Raw genomic sequence first — 13,277 nt, 5'->3', positions numbered from 1 at the left:
GCCCGTCACCTCCCAGCTTGCATCATGGACACAAAACCAGTGTGGTGCATCTCGGGGGGCCCTGCCCGCTCTCAGCAACGCAAGCTCTCTCTGGGCTGCTGGGTCTAGGCCCCTCTGCAGCCAAGGTGCATTAACTTTGCCCCAACTTTAAGAACGTGCCTGAGTTCTGAAGGCGTCAACAGCTGAGAGTTTCAAAGCTGCCAAGGGGGTTTAGGCACACAGCTCCCATTGCAACCGGTGGGGGTGGTTTCTCTTTGCCCATCTCGTCCCGTGGGGCGTGAGCACTCGCTGAGCCAGGCAGCCTGAAGAGCTTGTTGTGCCTTTGCCACCCCGTCCTCTCCTCTTCTCCGTCACTGGGATGGTGCCATGTGGCCAGGTGGAAGCCATGGGCCGGGCTTGAGGAGCATATGGTGCTAGGCCTGTGGAGAAGCCAGCCACAGTGGGCAGACCCTCTGAGGGGGTAGGGAGGGACAAGCAGTGAACGGCCCCAGAATGAATGACTCACCCTACCTCCCCAGAGCGGGGTCCATCCATGTTTCTTTGCCTCCTCCCTCGGCTAGTACAAGGCGAGCTACAGCCGCCACTTCATCTCCCCAAGTACACAAGAGCGGCAGGACAAGGAGATATTCCAGCAGAACATGAAGAGACGGCTGGAAACCTTCAAGTCCACGAAGCACAACGTCTGCTCTGCGAAGAGCAAGGCCAGGCTGAAGAAAGATGGCAGGAAAAAGGTGAGTTCTCCATGGGTAGCGCTGCCCCACCTGCCCTTTGTGTCTTGAGTGGGCCAACCTCCCTCTGCTAGGTGGAGCCCCACCAGCCACTGTCCCCTGGCTGGCAGCAAGAGTGGAAACCAGCCTTGTGTTAGCCAGAGCACACGGGACACAGGCAACCTGTCGACATGGCAGACAGGCCCTGGGGACAGCCCCACATGGCGGGGGATCCGGGCTCTGGTGCTTTGAGCCTGCTGCTCTGGGCTGGCCCATCTGCCAAGCCAGACATTTAAACAGGGTACCAGGTGGAGCGGCTCCATTCGTGAATCTGGCCTTTGACGAGGAGAGTTATATATCACATGGTTTCCTATGGTTCTAGTGACCTTGTGGGACCCCTTCTTCAAATGTCCAGCGCCCCTAGTCCCAGCAAATCTCTTCCGATGCACCAGGAAGCGGATGGTGCATCTGTGGCAATGAGATCCATGCACAAAGCCAGCCAGTGCACTCACCCTGTGTCCTCTCCTGGAAAGACATCCTCATGGTGTGTACTGCCCCATTCCTGTCCCTCCTGTAAGGCTCCAAGTCTGTTTCACATCCCCTCAGCGGAAACAGCCCTGGAAGTGACAAAAATAAGCTTCTGCCTTCTACTCTTCGCCAACTCCAGCATGGCATCATCTTCCTCTCGGCCTCAAGGCTGCCTGGAGGAGTGAGAGGCATAGTCCAAGCAGGGTTCTCTTCTCCAGGGTTTGTATTACATGCTGTTACTGTCAGAAACCATGATGGAGATGGTCCGGCCTAGTGGTCAGAGCCAGAGGGTCAAAGCCAGAATCAGGAGTCCCGAGCAGGGATGGAGTAAGGCTGGAGAAGGACTAGGAACAGGGATGGGGCAGGGGTTGGAGCAGGCTATGGCTTGTGGTGTCTATATCACTGTCAGGCAGGGGAGAGTTCCAAGCCATGAAATGAAGTGGATCAGACTGAGCTGCTGTGTCTCGGGCTCATATATGTGCCCTGAGAGTCACCAGACTAGCTCTGGGGTGATGGATTGGCTGGAGCCTAGCTCAAGAATGACTCATCAATGCACAGGGTGTAATCAGGCTCTAGTTCTGGGATGACGCATGACCTTACAGTCGCATATAACCAGGGAGGCTGGAACAATGTGTATAGTGGATGTGCTGAGAGCCATTGAACCAAACTGTAAACCCTGAATATGATGAAAACCACTTCAAGCCAGGGGGTGCGGCAGTGCCCCCAGCACTCTTAGTTCCAGCACCTGTGCATGTGATTCTCCAGTAGTAGCAGCTCTCAGTCCTTTAACCAAACCCGCATCAGGTGGAAGCAGTGCCACAGTCGCTGGGTGTGATTCATAGATATTATGGTCAGAAGGGACCATTATGATCATCTAGTCTGACCTCCTGCACAATGCAGGCCACAGAATCTCACCCACCCACTCCTGCAATAAACCTCTCACCTATGTCTGAGCTTTGAAGTCCTCAAATCATGGTTTAAAGACTTCAAGGTGAGGAGAAGCCTTCAGCAAGTGACCCGTGCCCCATGCTCAGAGGAAGGCCCAAAACCCCCAGGGAGGAAAATTCCTTCCCGACCCCAAATATGGCAATCAGCTGAACCCTGAGCATGTGGGCAAGATTCACCAGCCAGATACCCAGGAAAGAATTCTCTGTAGTAACTCAGATCCCACCCCATCCAACATCCCATCACAGGCCATTGGGCCTATTTTTACCATGAATAGTTAACGACGTTGGCAATTAATTGATCTTTATCAGTTGTCACATCTTTATCACCTGCAATTTGCTTCAGTGACTCCTAAATGGCTTTGAATTTTGCAATGATTCTCAGTTCAGAGTGGCACACAGAGCCTACTTTGCCTTCCACAGAAGCTTTTAACTTTTAGAAACGGGGCGGGGGGAGACCCTCAGGAGGCCAGTGTGACATGCTGGGATACAATCCCAACCAGTGGGGGGTTTGTGTCCCCCCTGCCTTGTAGCCTGGGGTGCCTTGCAATGCTTTACTGTCATAGCTCCCAACCTGGGCTGCTCAGAAGCAGCCTGCCAGCATTCAGGTCACTCCCAGATGTGTCGGTGTGTAACTGCAGCCTGCCAGTCACACCCTGTCTCTCGCCAGCCTTGGTTCTGCTGCAGGGTGATGTTAGCTCACTCCCAGTCCTGGACTTCCCTCCAGAAATGTACATTCTGTACTGCCCAGCCCTCTCCTGGACAGTCCAGATATGTCAATTCCAGTATTTCCTAAAGGAACTAATATACCAGTTATTTTACTAATATACCAGTTTATTATCTTAAATGGAGTTACTCAGATACTTCAATTTAACCTCACTGGTTTAGATAAGACAATAAAACAAGTGCATTAACTAGAAAGAGAGAGATTCTAAGTGAGTACAAGCAATGAGACATAAAAGTCAGAAATGGTTACAAGAAAAAATAGATAAAACTCTTCCTAGAGCCTAACTTAACTACATTAGATTCAAGGAAAGTTTCTCACCACGTGTTTCCAACAGCATAACTGACTAAACTCTTTGAGTCAGGACCTATGCCCCAAAGTCCAACAGGCTGCTCCCTTTGTCTTCTCAGGGACAGTGAATGAGATGGGCAGGAAGAGAGAGAGGGGTGCCTTGGGTGTTTGCCCCTCCTTTTAACAGTTTTTTTTAGTCCCTCTTTGAAAAGCATTTCCAGCTGAGAACCAGGAGACAAAGAGTCTATGTGAAAGGATGTTCCCTGCTGGTTGTTGTCACCTGTTTTAGCTTCCTTTGTCTTCCCTTTCTGCTTGATGACTCTGTTTACGTCTTAAATTCAAATTAAGGCACACACACTTCCTTTGTTTTGGACAGATCTGTTTGCCGACTTCTGCCTGGGCAGGGCTGTGGGATTTGAAACATGTGCTAATAACATCATACAGGGGGATCTTACCCCTTTACATACAGTGTCGCCACACACCTTTTATCAGGACAATGCTGATCAGCAAATTATGAGTTTTCAGATGATATTTTATGATTGTTACAACAGCACGTAGGGTGTGAATATAGGGGTGTATTTCATCATAGCCAATTAAACTGCCCTTCCAGCCTGTTCACATCACCAGAGCATGGCAAAGGGGCTAGAGTGGTGCTGAGAATCTGACCCCTAAGGGCTAAACGTGTGCATGTGTTTGCGCACTAGTACGTGAGCGCTGTCTGTGTGCACGTGCATACACATGAGTGTTGTAGTGTGGGGGGAGTGCATGAGCATTGTGCATATGCTCTAGAGCCGACTCTGTGCGGTTTGGGAGTGGTGCCCCTGGCGAGTTGCTGAGCACCGTGTGGGCAGCATGGCTCTGCAGTGACTCAGGGAATGGGGGGCTCAGCCCAGGCTCCCGAGCAGGGATCTGACCCAATACCTTTTCTCATCATTAACAGAAGAAGAGTGTGGCAAATACTGAGCTGCCCAATGGAAAGCCACCCAGAAGCGTTACCTGGCAGCAGAAAGGTAAGGCCTGGGGCAGCAGGGGGGCATGGGAGAGCCAGGCATGGGGAGGACAGTGGGCTTTTTGTGCCCTGGAACGTGGTGCCTGTGGTTTTCGGCAGGAGGAAGGGCCTTAAGGGACCAGTAAGAATAGGAGCCTACAGGAAAGCAACATGCCCCCTTCCCTGCTATCCCTGCAGCCTCCTGCCCACACGCCCAGCCTCCTGCCAGCTTTCTTCTCTGGAGAGCAGGGGTCAATGTGCCTGAGCAGCCTGGCACAGCACAAGCTGGGAGGGAGCAGTGGGCAGGAGCCCCACCTGGAGGGTGGGGCTCATCAGCAGGGACAGTTTTAGAAGCTGGTCCGGGGACAGTTGCCTCACTGGGCATTTCCAGTGGCTGGCGGTGGCGCCGTCACATCCCGTCTAGGGCAGGGTGGAGTTGTAAGCCCCCAAAATCCGAGCCAGAAAGTGCCAGGGGGTGTGAAGTCAGGTTTGGCCCTGGCACCTGGGCACTGTGCTGCAATTGACCAGGCGGTGGCTACAGCAGACTCTGCCCCTTCAACCCCAGAGGGTGGCAGCTTCACAGGGAGGAGCTTCAGGAAGCCCAGGATTTGGGGGGAAGGTTGGGAGAGGCCATGGAGAAGCTGGAAATGGTCCCTGGGCTGGTGCTGGCTTCTCCCTGGGCTGGGCTTGGGCTGGCAGGGCTGAGCCAGGCCAGCACTGGCCTCCCCTGTGGTGGGCTGGACTGGTGCTGGTTTTCCCCTGGAGGCTGCAGCAGCGGGCCTGGTGTGTAGATGCACTGAGCATGTAGGAAGGCTGAGGCCTGCACCCACCGCGCTTCCCCGTCTTCTCTCACAGCAGCTGCCGTTCTAGTGGCAGTCGACTCCGACAATGAGGAGAGTGACAGCTCAGAGACAGAGAAGGAGGATGATGAGGGTATCATCTTCATCGCTCGAGCAGCAGATGAGATCCTGCAGGGCAAGAAGGCATCCGGTAGGGGACACTCTCCCAGCAGTTGCAACGGGGCTAGTGCTGCAGGGCTGGCATGGAGAGCTGGGCCAGTGAAGGGTGATTGCCTGGCTCACGGCGAGCCCTGAGCTGAGTGCCACGGGGCAGCTGGTGGGCTGACTGACAGCAGGGTAATGGCCAGTGGTGCTGCCGCAGGGCGCTGTGCCAGGACAGACGGACGGCATAGGAACTGTCCTGCCTCGAGCCAGCAGCCAGGCTGTACCGGGGCATCCATCACTGCTCGCTGCACGGTTCGTTACCCAGGTTTTCGGAATCCAACGCAGTGATAACTTCACTGGTTTGTTTTTCAGGTGGCATCAGGAATAAATCACTGGGGACGCAGCTCCTCCGTCTGGTAAAGGATTGGTACAAACGAGAGCTCTTTTACCTAGAACTACTTTGTGTTAGGCCCAGAGAGCTCGTCTGACCCTCCCGCCTAGCCCTGGCAGCCTGGGAGGGAGCTCTGGGTTGAACACGCCACAGCTGTGCTTACTGCTGCTTGGATTCAAACCTCAGGCTTCCTAGGGCATTGATGTTGTTCAGAGAGCGGAGCCGGATGGGGAGCTCAGTTCTCATGGGGGAGCTCTGTGGATTAACCCCTGGGTTAGAGGCTGCTCTCCCTGCCTTTGTTTGCCCATGAGACAAGGAGAAGAGAAGACCCCCACTCCTTCCCAGTCTGAGCCTGGCGTCTCCGGCCTCAGCAGGAATGCTCCCACTTGAGTGACTGGGGTGGCCATGGGGCTGAGTGGGAGGGTGAGCCATCTTGTTAATAGGAAGTGGTCAGTGAAGAATAAAGTCCATGCGGGGGGGAGGGGGAAGACTGCTTTCAGTCCAGCACTGGTTTGCATTAACACAGTGGTTCTCAAACTTGTTTGATTGCCCCCTTCCTCCACCGCACAACTCTCACTAATGAATAAAAACAGCCAACGGTCCATTTAGTAAGGGCAAAAGCAAACCTGCGCTGGTGGTGGGTGCTCATAATTAGATGTTCACATGGCATCGTAGCACATGGATTAATGTACAGATGGCAACGACTTTGTATAGTGCTGTGCAAGTGTAACATTGACAGACCCCGGTCGGCGGCGGGGGCAGGCTTGAACTTGGGATCTCTGGAGCTAAGTGCAGGAGCCTCTACTGCATGAGCTAAAAGCCCCGTGACCCTTAGCTAAGGCTGTCAAGCAGACTCATTAATCTGTCTGAGTGGTCTTGGTGGCACTAGATGGGACAACACCACACCCAGGTGCGTGGGTTACCGGAGCTGGACAGAAATCCGTCCAAATGCACAGCACCATCTGAGGACCTGATGTGTCTGCTCAGCTTTGCTAGTTACCCGGCGCTGTGGGTAAAACGCGCGCAGTGAGGTTTATTTCCCTAAAGCGTCTCACACCCCAAATACATTCTGTGCCCCCCCAAGGCCCCCCCCTCCCAGTTTGAGAACCTCTGCATTACCAGCTCTTAGTGGCAAAGCCACTTTCCTGCGTCACTCCTGTACTTCTCCATCACTGTTCAGTCACTAGCAGGGCGGATACGAGCTGGGCATTTCCCCTTTCCATACCAGGGCTGTGTTGCTGTTTCCCGTCTTATGCAGCACACGGCTTCTGGCCCCACATGGGCCCTTTTCCTCCTGCTTGGGGCTCTCCAGGGGAGAGCAGCTGCCGACCGTCAGGATGCGCTGGGCAGAGCCCAGGAAGGGGTTGCCCGAGCAGCGGGTTGTTTCACTCTCCTTTGCCTGTGTCCCCACAGGCAGCCTGGACATCTGCCCAAGCCCACGCATCATCCCCCCTTCGCCCACCTCAGCCGAGAAGGACCTGCCCTGGAAGGGTGACCGGGGCGACCTCGCTGTTTACATCTCCTCAGAAACCACCAAAATTGTGCCAGTCGACATGCAAACCGCGTGGAAGCAAAGCATCTCCTCGCTGGAGAGTGTCGCCTCACCCCCCGGGGCTGAGCCAGGCCCACGTGCCAAGACGTTGGCTGGCCCAGCGCCGGAGGAAGGGCTCAAGCCGGAGAGACAGATGATGCCAGAGCAGCGCACCTGCTTTCAGTTCCCCAACCCTCTCTTGAGGAGCAGCAGGCCTCAGAGCGACAGCAGCCTGGAAAGGACGGAGCAGCCGGAGCTGCAGCCTTTGATGGCTCTGGACGAGCACGGCAGGATGAGTACGTCTGCCGGACCTAGCAACAGCAGGTGGCTAATTCAGTTCAACAGACCCGCCAGATTTTCAGATGGATAGCGTGCTCAGCTGTCGCTGCAGAGCGGCCGCTCATCTGGAGCTAGCCACCTGGGGTCAAACCTCGCGGGGTCTGGCTTGGTAAATCAAAGGACTGGCAGGTGTGGTCAGAGAGCTTGGGGCGGGGAGGCCTTTCAGAGCTTGGGTTTGCACTGGGCCAGCAGCGGGCATCAGCCGATGGAGCTAGCTATTCAAAACTCCAAGCAGGTGGGCTGGCTGCATGCTGTAATAGCGTCAGTGCCTGTCCCAAGCCCCTCCGCACGGCTGGAATAACCAGATCCTAAACCCAGCCCTTCCAAACCCTAAAGCAAAAGGGGCCCTTTTCTCCCAGCCTGGCTGTTTAGTGGCTCGGTCCGTGGCCTGGCTGCCCCATGACGGGGGTCTGGTGGCCTTGGCTGACCAAGTGGGTTGTGACAGGCAATTTCTCACCCCGTGTCTGCAGCATGAGACCTCCCAGGAGGGGGTGGGGTGTTGCTCTGCAGTCCCCGCTGCCCATTCCCCAGCTGGCAGCAGGAGTGAGGAAGGGCTCCCAAGCAACAGCACCTCGGCTGGTGCCCCCAGCCTCAGCATTTCTTGGAGCGAGCCGTCCCGTGTCCAGCTTTGTTGTGTCAGGCGAGTGGCATCGTAGAGGGGCTGGGGCGTGCCCTGCCTGCAGGGCAGCACAGAGACACATCAGCCTAGCACTGGGAGTTTGTTGCAACAACAGTGACCAGCCAAGCTCCGAGCTGCGTAAGGAGCTGAAAATAAAATGCAGGGGAGTGTCCCCCAATCAGCAGTAAAGGCAAACACCAGCCAGGAGATGAGAGCTCAGGACACTTCCATTGCATCTTCCCAGCGATTGCTGGAGCTCTGTGCGTTTAGATCACCAGTGTAAATGCCTCTCATCTGGGCACTGGCCTACACTAATCGAAGAAACTCCCAACAGTGGCCTCCACTCTTGTCTACTCAGTGCTTAGTACTTGGACCCAGGACGTCTTTGAGCAGCTTCTGTCGGGTCCTGTCTACACACACAGTTAATCTGGAATAGCTACTGCACTTTAAACTCATCCCTCCCTTAATCCAAATTAACTTTTAAGTGTAGACAAACCTGATTGGGGACGGGGTTGGTGCGGGAGGGACTTTTCACTAGGCACTGCAGGTGGCTGTATGTTCCCATCTCCACCACACTGACGCTATCCTGTCTCCTGTCCCCTGGAGCCTCGCTCGGGCTCCACCAGTCACTGGGGTCAAATGGGCGGGGGGAAAGCAGTGATACGCTCTGCAGCTCTGCCCGCGTGAGACAGCATGCACGCACTCCCACCAGATGGGGTAGCGTATCGCTCATGTGGGCTCCGCCAGCCCCTGGCTCCCTCTCGCAGGGCTTGGATGCCTTGCTGGCCCCTGTGAGACAACTTGCGCTTTTGCTTCTTTTCCTTCTCGCTTAGGAAATGCAGAAACTCCCAAGCCCAGCTCTGCGCACTGGTGGCACAGAATTGAGCTGTCACTCCTGCTAGATTGTGCCGAGCTTCATTAGACGGTCACCTGTCTCCTTCTGTACATGCTTTGATGAGCAGTGAAAGAGTTAACAAAGTTGGCAGTTAAATCATCCCCAGTGGGGACTGGAGTTAACCCCCACTGAGGTGAACAGGGCAGCTCCCACCTCCCAGAGCTGTTGTGTCAGGCTCTCGGCAAACGCAGGCTGACAGTGCATCGTTTACACTTGGCTCCTATTTGGAAGGTTGGGGAGGAGTCCTTGCACACCAGTGTCTGCTCAGGCCCTCCCTTTGGGGCACAGGCTCTTCTTCAAGCCAAAAACTCAAAAGTGACGTCAGAACGAAGCTGTGTCCCTGACCAAAGCCACAGACCTTTCCCCTGGCATCTCTCTACTGCCCCTTGCCACAAGCCCACTTCCCACAGCTCCCTCTTCCACCAGAGCTTGCTCAGCTCTTTACAGAATCACCTGCCGCCTTCCCTGCAGGGTCTGATCATCCCGTCCCTGTTCTTAAAGGGGCTCTAGCTGAAGAGGGCAGGCTGGCCCCAGGCCCCTTGGCCCTTAAAGGGGCAGAGCACCCTGTTGCAGGGGCATTTGGTTACTTGAGCTTTCATTCCGGAGCACAGGCTGGAGCGGTTTGGGAGGTGTGCTTACTCTATACGCTCACAGATGTCCCCGGCTCAAGCCCTCACCCCTGACACCGGAGAGGTAAGCCTTACCTCGGACACATCCAGCACCACGGTCCATGGTTCTAACCACTAGACCCCACTGCCTTCTTCCGGGAGTTGGGGGTGAGTAGGGAGAGCAGCAGCACTGTCACAGCCCCGAGAATCTCCCCCTCGGCTTTCCGTCATGCCTCCAGCCCCATGTCTTGGTCTCCAGCCCCTGCACTAGTCAGGGCTTCTTTTAGAGCCCACTGGTGCCACCTTCGAAGGCGTCTGGCCCTGCACTTGGCAACGCCCTGTAATCACGGGCCAGCCCCCAGTGGCTGAGGCACAAATGTACTGGCTAAGCGGAAAGGTCTCTGTTACAGCTGCAGCTTATTTGCCTCGCTGTGGGCCCCAGGCAGAGCCTGTGTGACAAGCGTGGCACGCCCCATGCCGCCAGCGGGAGCTGAGCCCAGAAATGCAGGCCTCTGTCCCTCGAGCTGAAAGCGGGACGCTGCCAGTGGGAGTTAGTAGCAGGCCAGCATCACAGCTGGGCCGGGGGCTCAGTCACAGGTGCCACCCCAGGGGAGGCAGCACCCTCCTCTGGGACCCTGGCTGTCCTCTCCCCTGGGAACGGGAGGGGTTCAGAATGGAGGGGATGCTCTCCCCTGGCCCCATCCTGCACAAAGCACTGCCTGGGGGCAGTAATCCACACGGCAGGCTGGGAAGGTGAGTGGGTTTGGTGCCGTTTCTCAAGGCTGAGAGTTGTGATCTGGGTGCTCTAGTGAGTTAGGTAACAGCCCAGTCATAACCTGGCACTGCTGAGGGGACAGGCCCCTGAAACCGCTCTAAGCCAGATGGTGAGCGACCAAGCAGAACCAGAGCAGGTTTCATTCCTTTCTAGTCACAACACTGGCGGCCCCATAGCATTGCTCTCTGGAGCCCTTGTGTATCCTCTGTTTGCTTTCATGGTGTCTGCAGTGAAGGTGCGCTGCCCTTACCTGGCTTACAGTGTGGGGAGGGAGGGGTTTGCATTACTCGTACTCTACATTTGGGGCTTTGATGATTTCTGAGATTTTGCCATAATGAAACTTTTAGCTCTGTCATGTTTTCTGTACTCACGGGTGCAGCAAATGATGAAAGGGTGACTCTATTAATTGCAATGATTTTTGTTTTATCATGAAAATACATGCAAAGTATTTTGTAGCTTGCATTGGAAACAATAAACTGGACTCCGCAGCCAGCGCTTCCCCTTCTTGCTCTCGTGGGAGCACTGCAGGGCTTTGTTGTACGCTGGCCCTCAAATGCCCGCTCCCAGACAACGCTGTCCTACCAGAGCTTCAAGGCACAATACAGGAGCGTGGTACTTCACACAAACGGGTGTGAACCTGGAAATTCAGAGGTCAGGTTACCCTGGGAAGAAATCGGCAGATGATACGGCAGAAAACGGCAGTTGTGGCATAAGCAGCGTTGAACTTGCCCAGCTGTGACTCAGAAATAACCAGACACTGGCATGGGCACTGCATATAAGAGGCTGGGGAGGTTAAACCTCCCCCAAAAGGCCGGCCATGCAGGGAGGAAATGACATGGGTGCAGCAAAAGTGACCCCTCCGGACACCCACTGGCCCACTGCTGCCTTTGGAGCACTGGAAACGAAGCTCCATAGACATAGAGGGACCACCAGCACCTGGACGGTGGACCCACTTGCGCTCCACCCTGCCCCCACTCTGCCTCTTCCCCCAAGGCCCCGCCTCTTCCCACCCTTGCTCCGCCTCTTCTGAGGCTCCGCCTCTTCCCCCGAGGCCTCCCACCACTCACGCCTCTCTGCCCCCTCATCCCCCCTGTTGCTCGCCTAAGGCAGGGAAAAGTGATGGGGCCGTGGCCCACTCCATTCCGGGAAGGGGATGGAGAGGAGTGAGAGGCAGGTGGGGGCCTTGGGAAAAGGCTGAGTGGGGACAGGGCCTCAGGGGCAGGACCATGGTCAGGGCACTGATGCCCCCCCCCCTTCCATGTTGCTTCTGGCACTCGCGTGTGAGCTTCCCCACGTGGAGGACTCACGCGCTGCCTGTGGACGCTGGCGGTAGCAGCAGTGCAGTGGCCGTGTCACAGGTTAGATTAAACAGCTTTGGAAAGACATTCAGTACCTCCCCCCGCTTCCACTCAGCCCTCACTGGATCCTCACACAGCCAGGCTGCTGCTTCCTACAGACCAGCTCTAAAACCCGCCTGGCCTCTCCATCCCCACTCATCCAGGCCACCCTCTGCTCCCGCCCCATCTCCACTTTGTCCTGGACGAAGCCCCACCCAGCAAGCTGCTGCATCGTTCTCCTGGCTTCTTGCTTTGACCAGGTCACCTCTCTGCCCGTCCTTCCACCAGCTCTCCCTTCTCCATCATGTCAGCAAAGAACTCGTCTTCGCTGCCAAGGCCCTCCATGGTCTAGCACTACCCGCCTGTCGTCTCTCCTGGGCTCTCAGGACATTGGCCCCTGCTAACGATGCCAGCCTTGATTGCCTTAAATATTCAAATGAGCACCTTGTGGTCTGATTCACTTAGGTGCTTAGCTGCCCCTTTCAGTGCTTAAGTCCAACAAGTCCCCAGAGATGGGAGTGCTGCGAGCCTGTTCCACAAACACCTGGATAATGATCACTATTGTCAGTGGAAAAAACAAGAGCTCCCCAAAGCCCAGCAGTGGCTAGGGATGAGTCTCCTCCCAAGAGGCTGCTTTATGTGGTTTGCCCAGAAAACTGTAGCAGGGCCAGGGATCAAAGCCAGTTCTCCTGGGTTCTAGGCCATGACTTTAACTAGCTTTGCCCTTCCTGCAGTGCCCTGGCTCAGACATGCCACAGAAATGTCATTCCAGGCAATGGTTTGCTAGGCAGATTAATCAGTCTCCCTATGCTTTGCTGAGATGGGCATGCGGGAATCCGGCATAGAGCTAACGTCACAAAGCACATGGAGTCGGCCAGTCTTTCGGTGAGGTGGCTGGGTGCTGGCTCGGCTATATGAGGAAGCAGAGTTTGAGTCAAGCCTGGGCTAGAAAGGACTTCTTGGAACCACTGACCTGCCGGGGTTTGATAGATTTTTAGAGAAGATGCAAGATTCAGTTTTCAGCAAAAACTTACCTGCAACCTAACTCCACCTCAACAGCAATTCCAGCCTGTGTATTGCTAACGCTCCAGCAGGACTTTCCGAGCCAGCGCTGCCCCTGCTTGAGCTCACATGCTTTGCTGCTGGGTTGCATTGCTGTTTCCTAGACAGCAGCAGACCCCTGGGAGCCGGGATGCTGGAGAGAGCCTTAAGGCTGCAATGACTTGATTGAGGGCCACCAAGTCATCAAGGGAGAGAGCCTCAGCACCGCTGCCAGCCCCCATTAACACCAAGCAGAGCACTGGGCTCCAGACTAGGAGCAGTCCCCAAATCTTCCCTTTGATGGTGCCGGACACTAGTTCACACTGAAGTCAGCACAGTCACGTCGGTCCGAGGTGGATCCTGCCCCTGCTGTTTCCCTGTCTGATCCAAAATGTTAGGGTACGTTTCCAATGTTCAAGCCAGGTAACTGCGGAGGAGTCGGTATCGCAGGCACCCTGAGAGCAGATTAGCTCAAATTTGCACTCCAAAAATCTGTTTTGCTACCAGAGCTGGCATAGCAGGTCTCAGGCTGGTTAGATTGTTGATGTGGATATCTGAGAATAGGCAAAAATCAGCTTTACGCAGAAACCACACTGCAGCCTTAACTCTGGTGCA

General features: G+C 55.3%; 1 protein-coding gene across 6 annotated transcripts in view; it reads left to right on the top strand.

Moving 5' to 3' along the window:
* The window catches only part of SLC9A5 (solute carrier family 9 member A5), a 51,377-nt gene extending 40,601 nt beyond the window's left edge, over nucleotides 1-10,776 (top strand). For 2 of the 6 annotated variants that reach the window (XM_038368063.2, XM_043494796.1), the window contains exons 13-16: nucleotides 561-731; nucleotides 4,132-4,204; nucleotides 5,038-5,172; nucleotides 6,931-10,776. In XM_038368063.2, the coding sequence (XP_038223991.1) occupies nucleotides 561-731; nucleotides 4,132-4,204; nucleotides 5,038-5,172; nucleotides 6,931-7,418 (867 nt within the window). In that variant the 3' untranslated portion in view covers nucleotides 7,419-10,776. Of the gene's footprint in view, nucleotides 1-560; nucleotides 732-4,131; nucleotides 4,205-5,037; nucleotides 5,173-5,498; nucleotides 5,543-6,930 lie in introns of all 6 variants that reach the window. The other 4 variants (XM_038368066.2, XM_038368064.2, XM_043494795.1 and 1 more) reach the window with 4 other exon arrangements.
* The last annotated feature ends 2,501 nt before the right edge of the window (nucleotides 10,777-13,277 follow it).

Source organism: Dermochelys coriacea, chromosome 12 (assembly GCF_009764565.3).
Source record: "Dermochelys coriacea isolate rDerCor1 chromosome 12, rDerCor1.pri.v4, whole genome shotgun sequence".
In the NCBI taxonomy this organism is placed as follows: domain Eukaryota; kingdom Metazoa; phylum Chordata; order Testudines; family Dermochelyidae; genus Dermochelys; species Dermochelys coriacea.
This window is presented reverse-complemented; position numbering and strand designations above follow the sequence as displayed.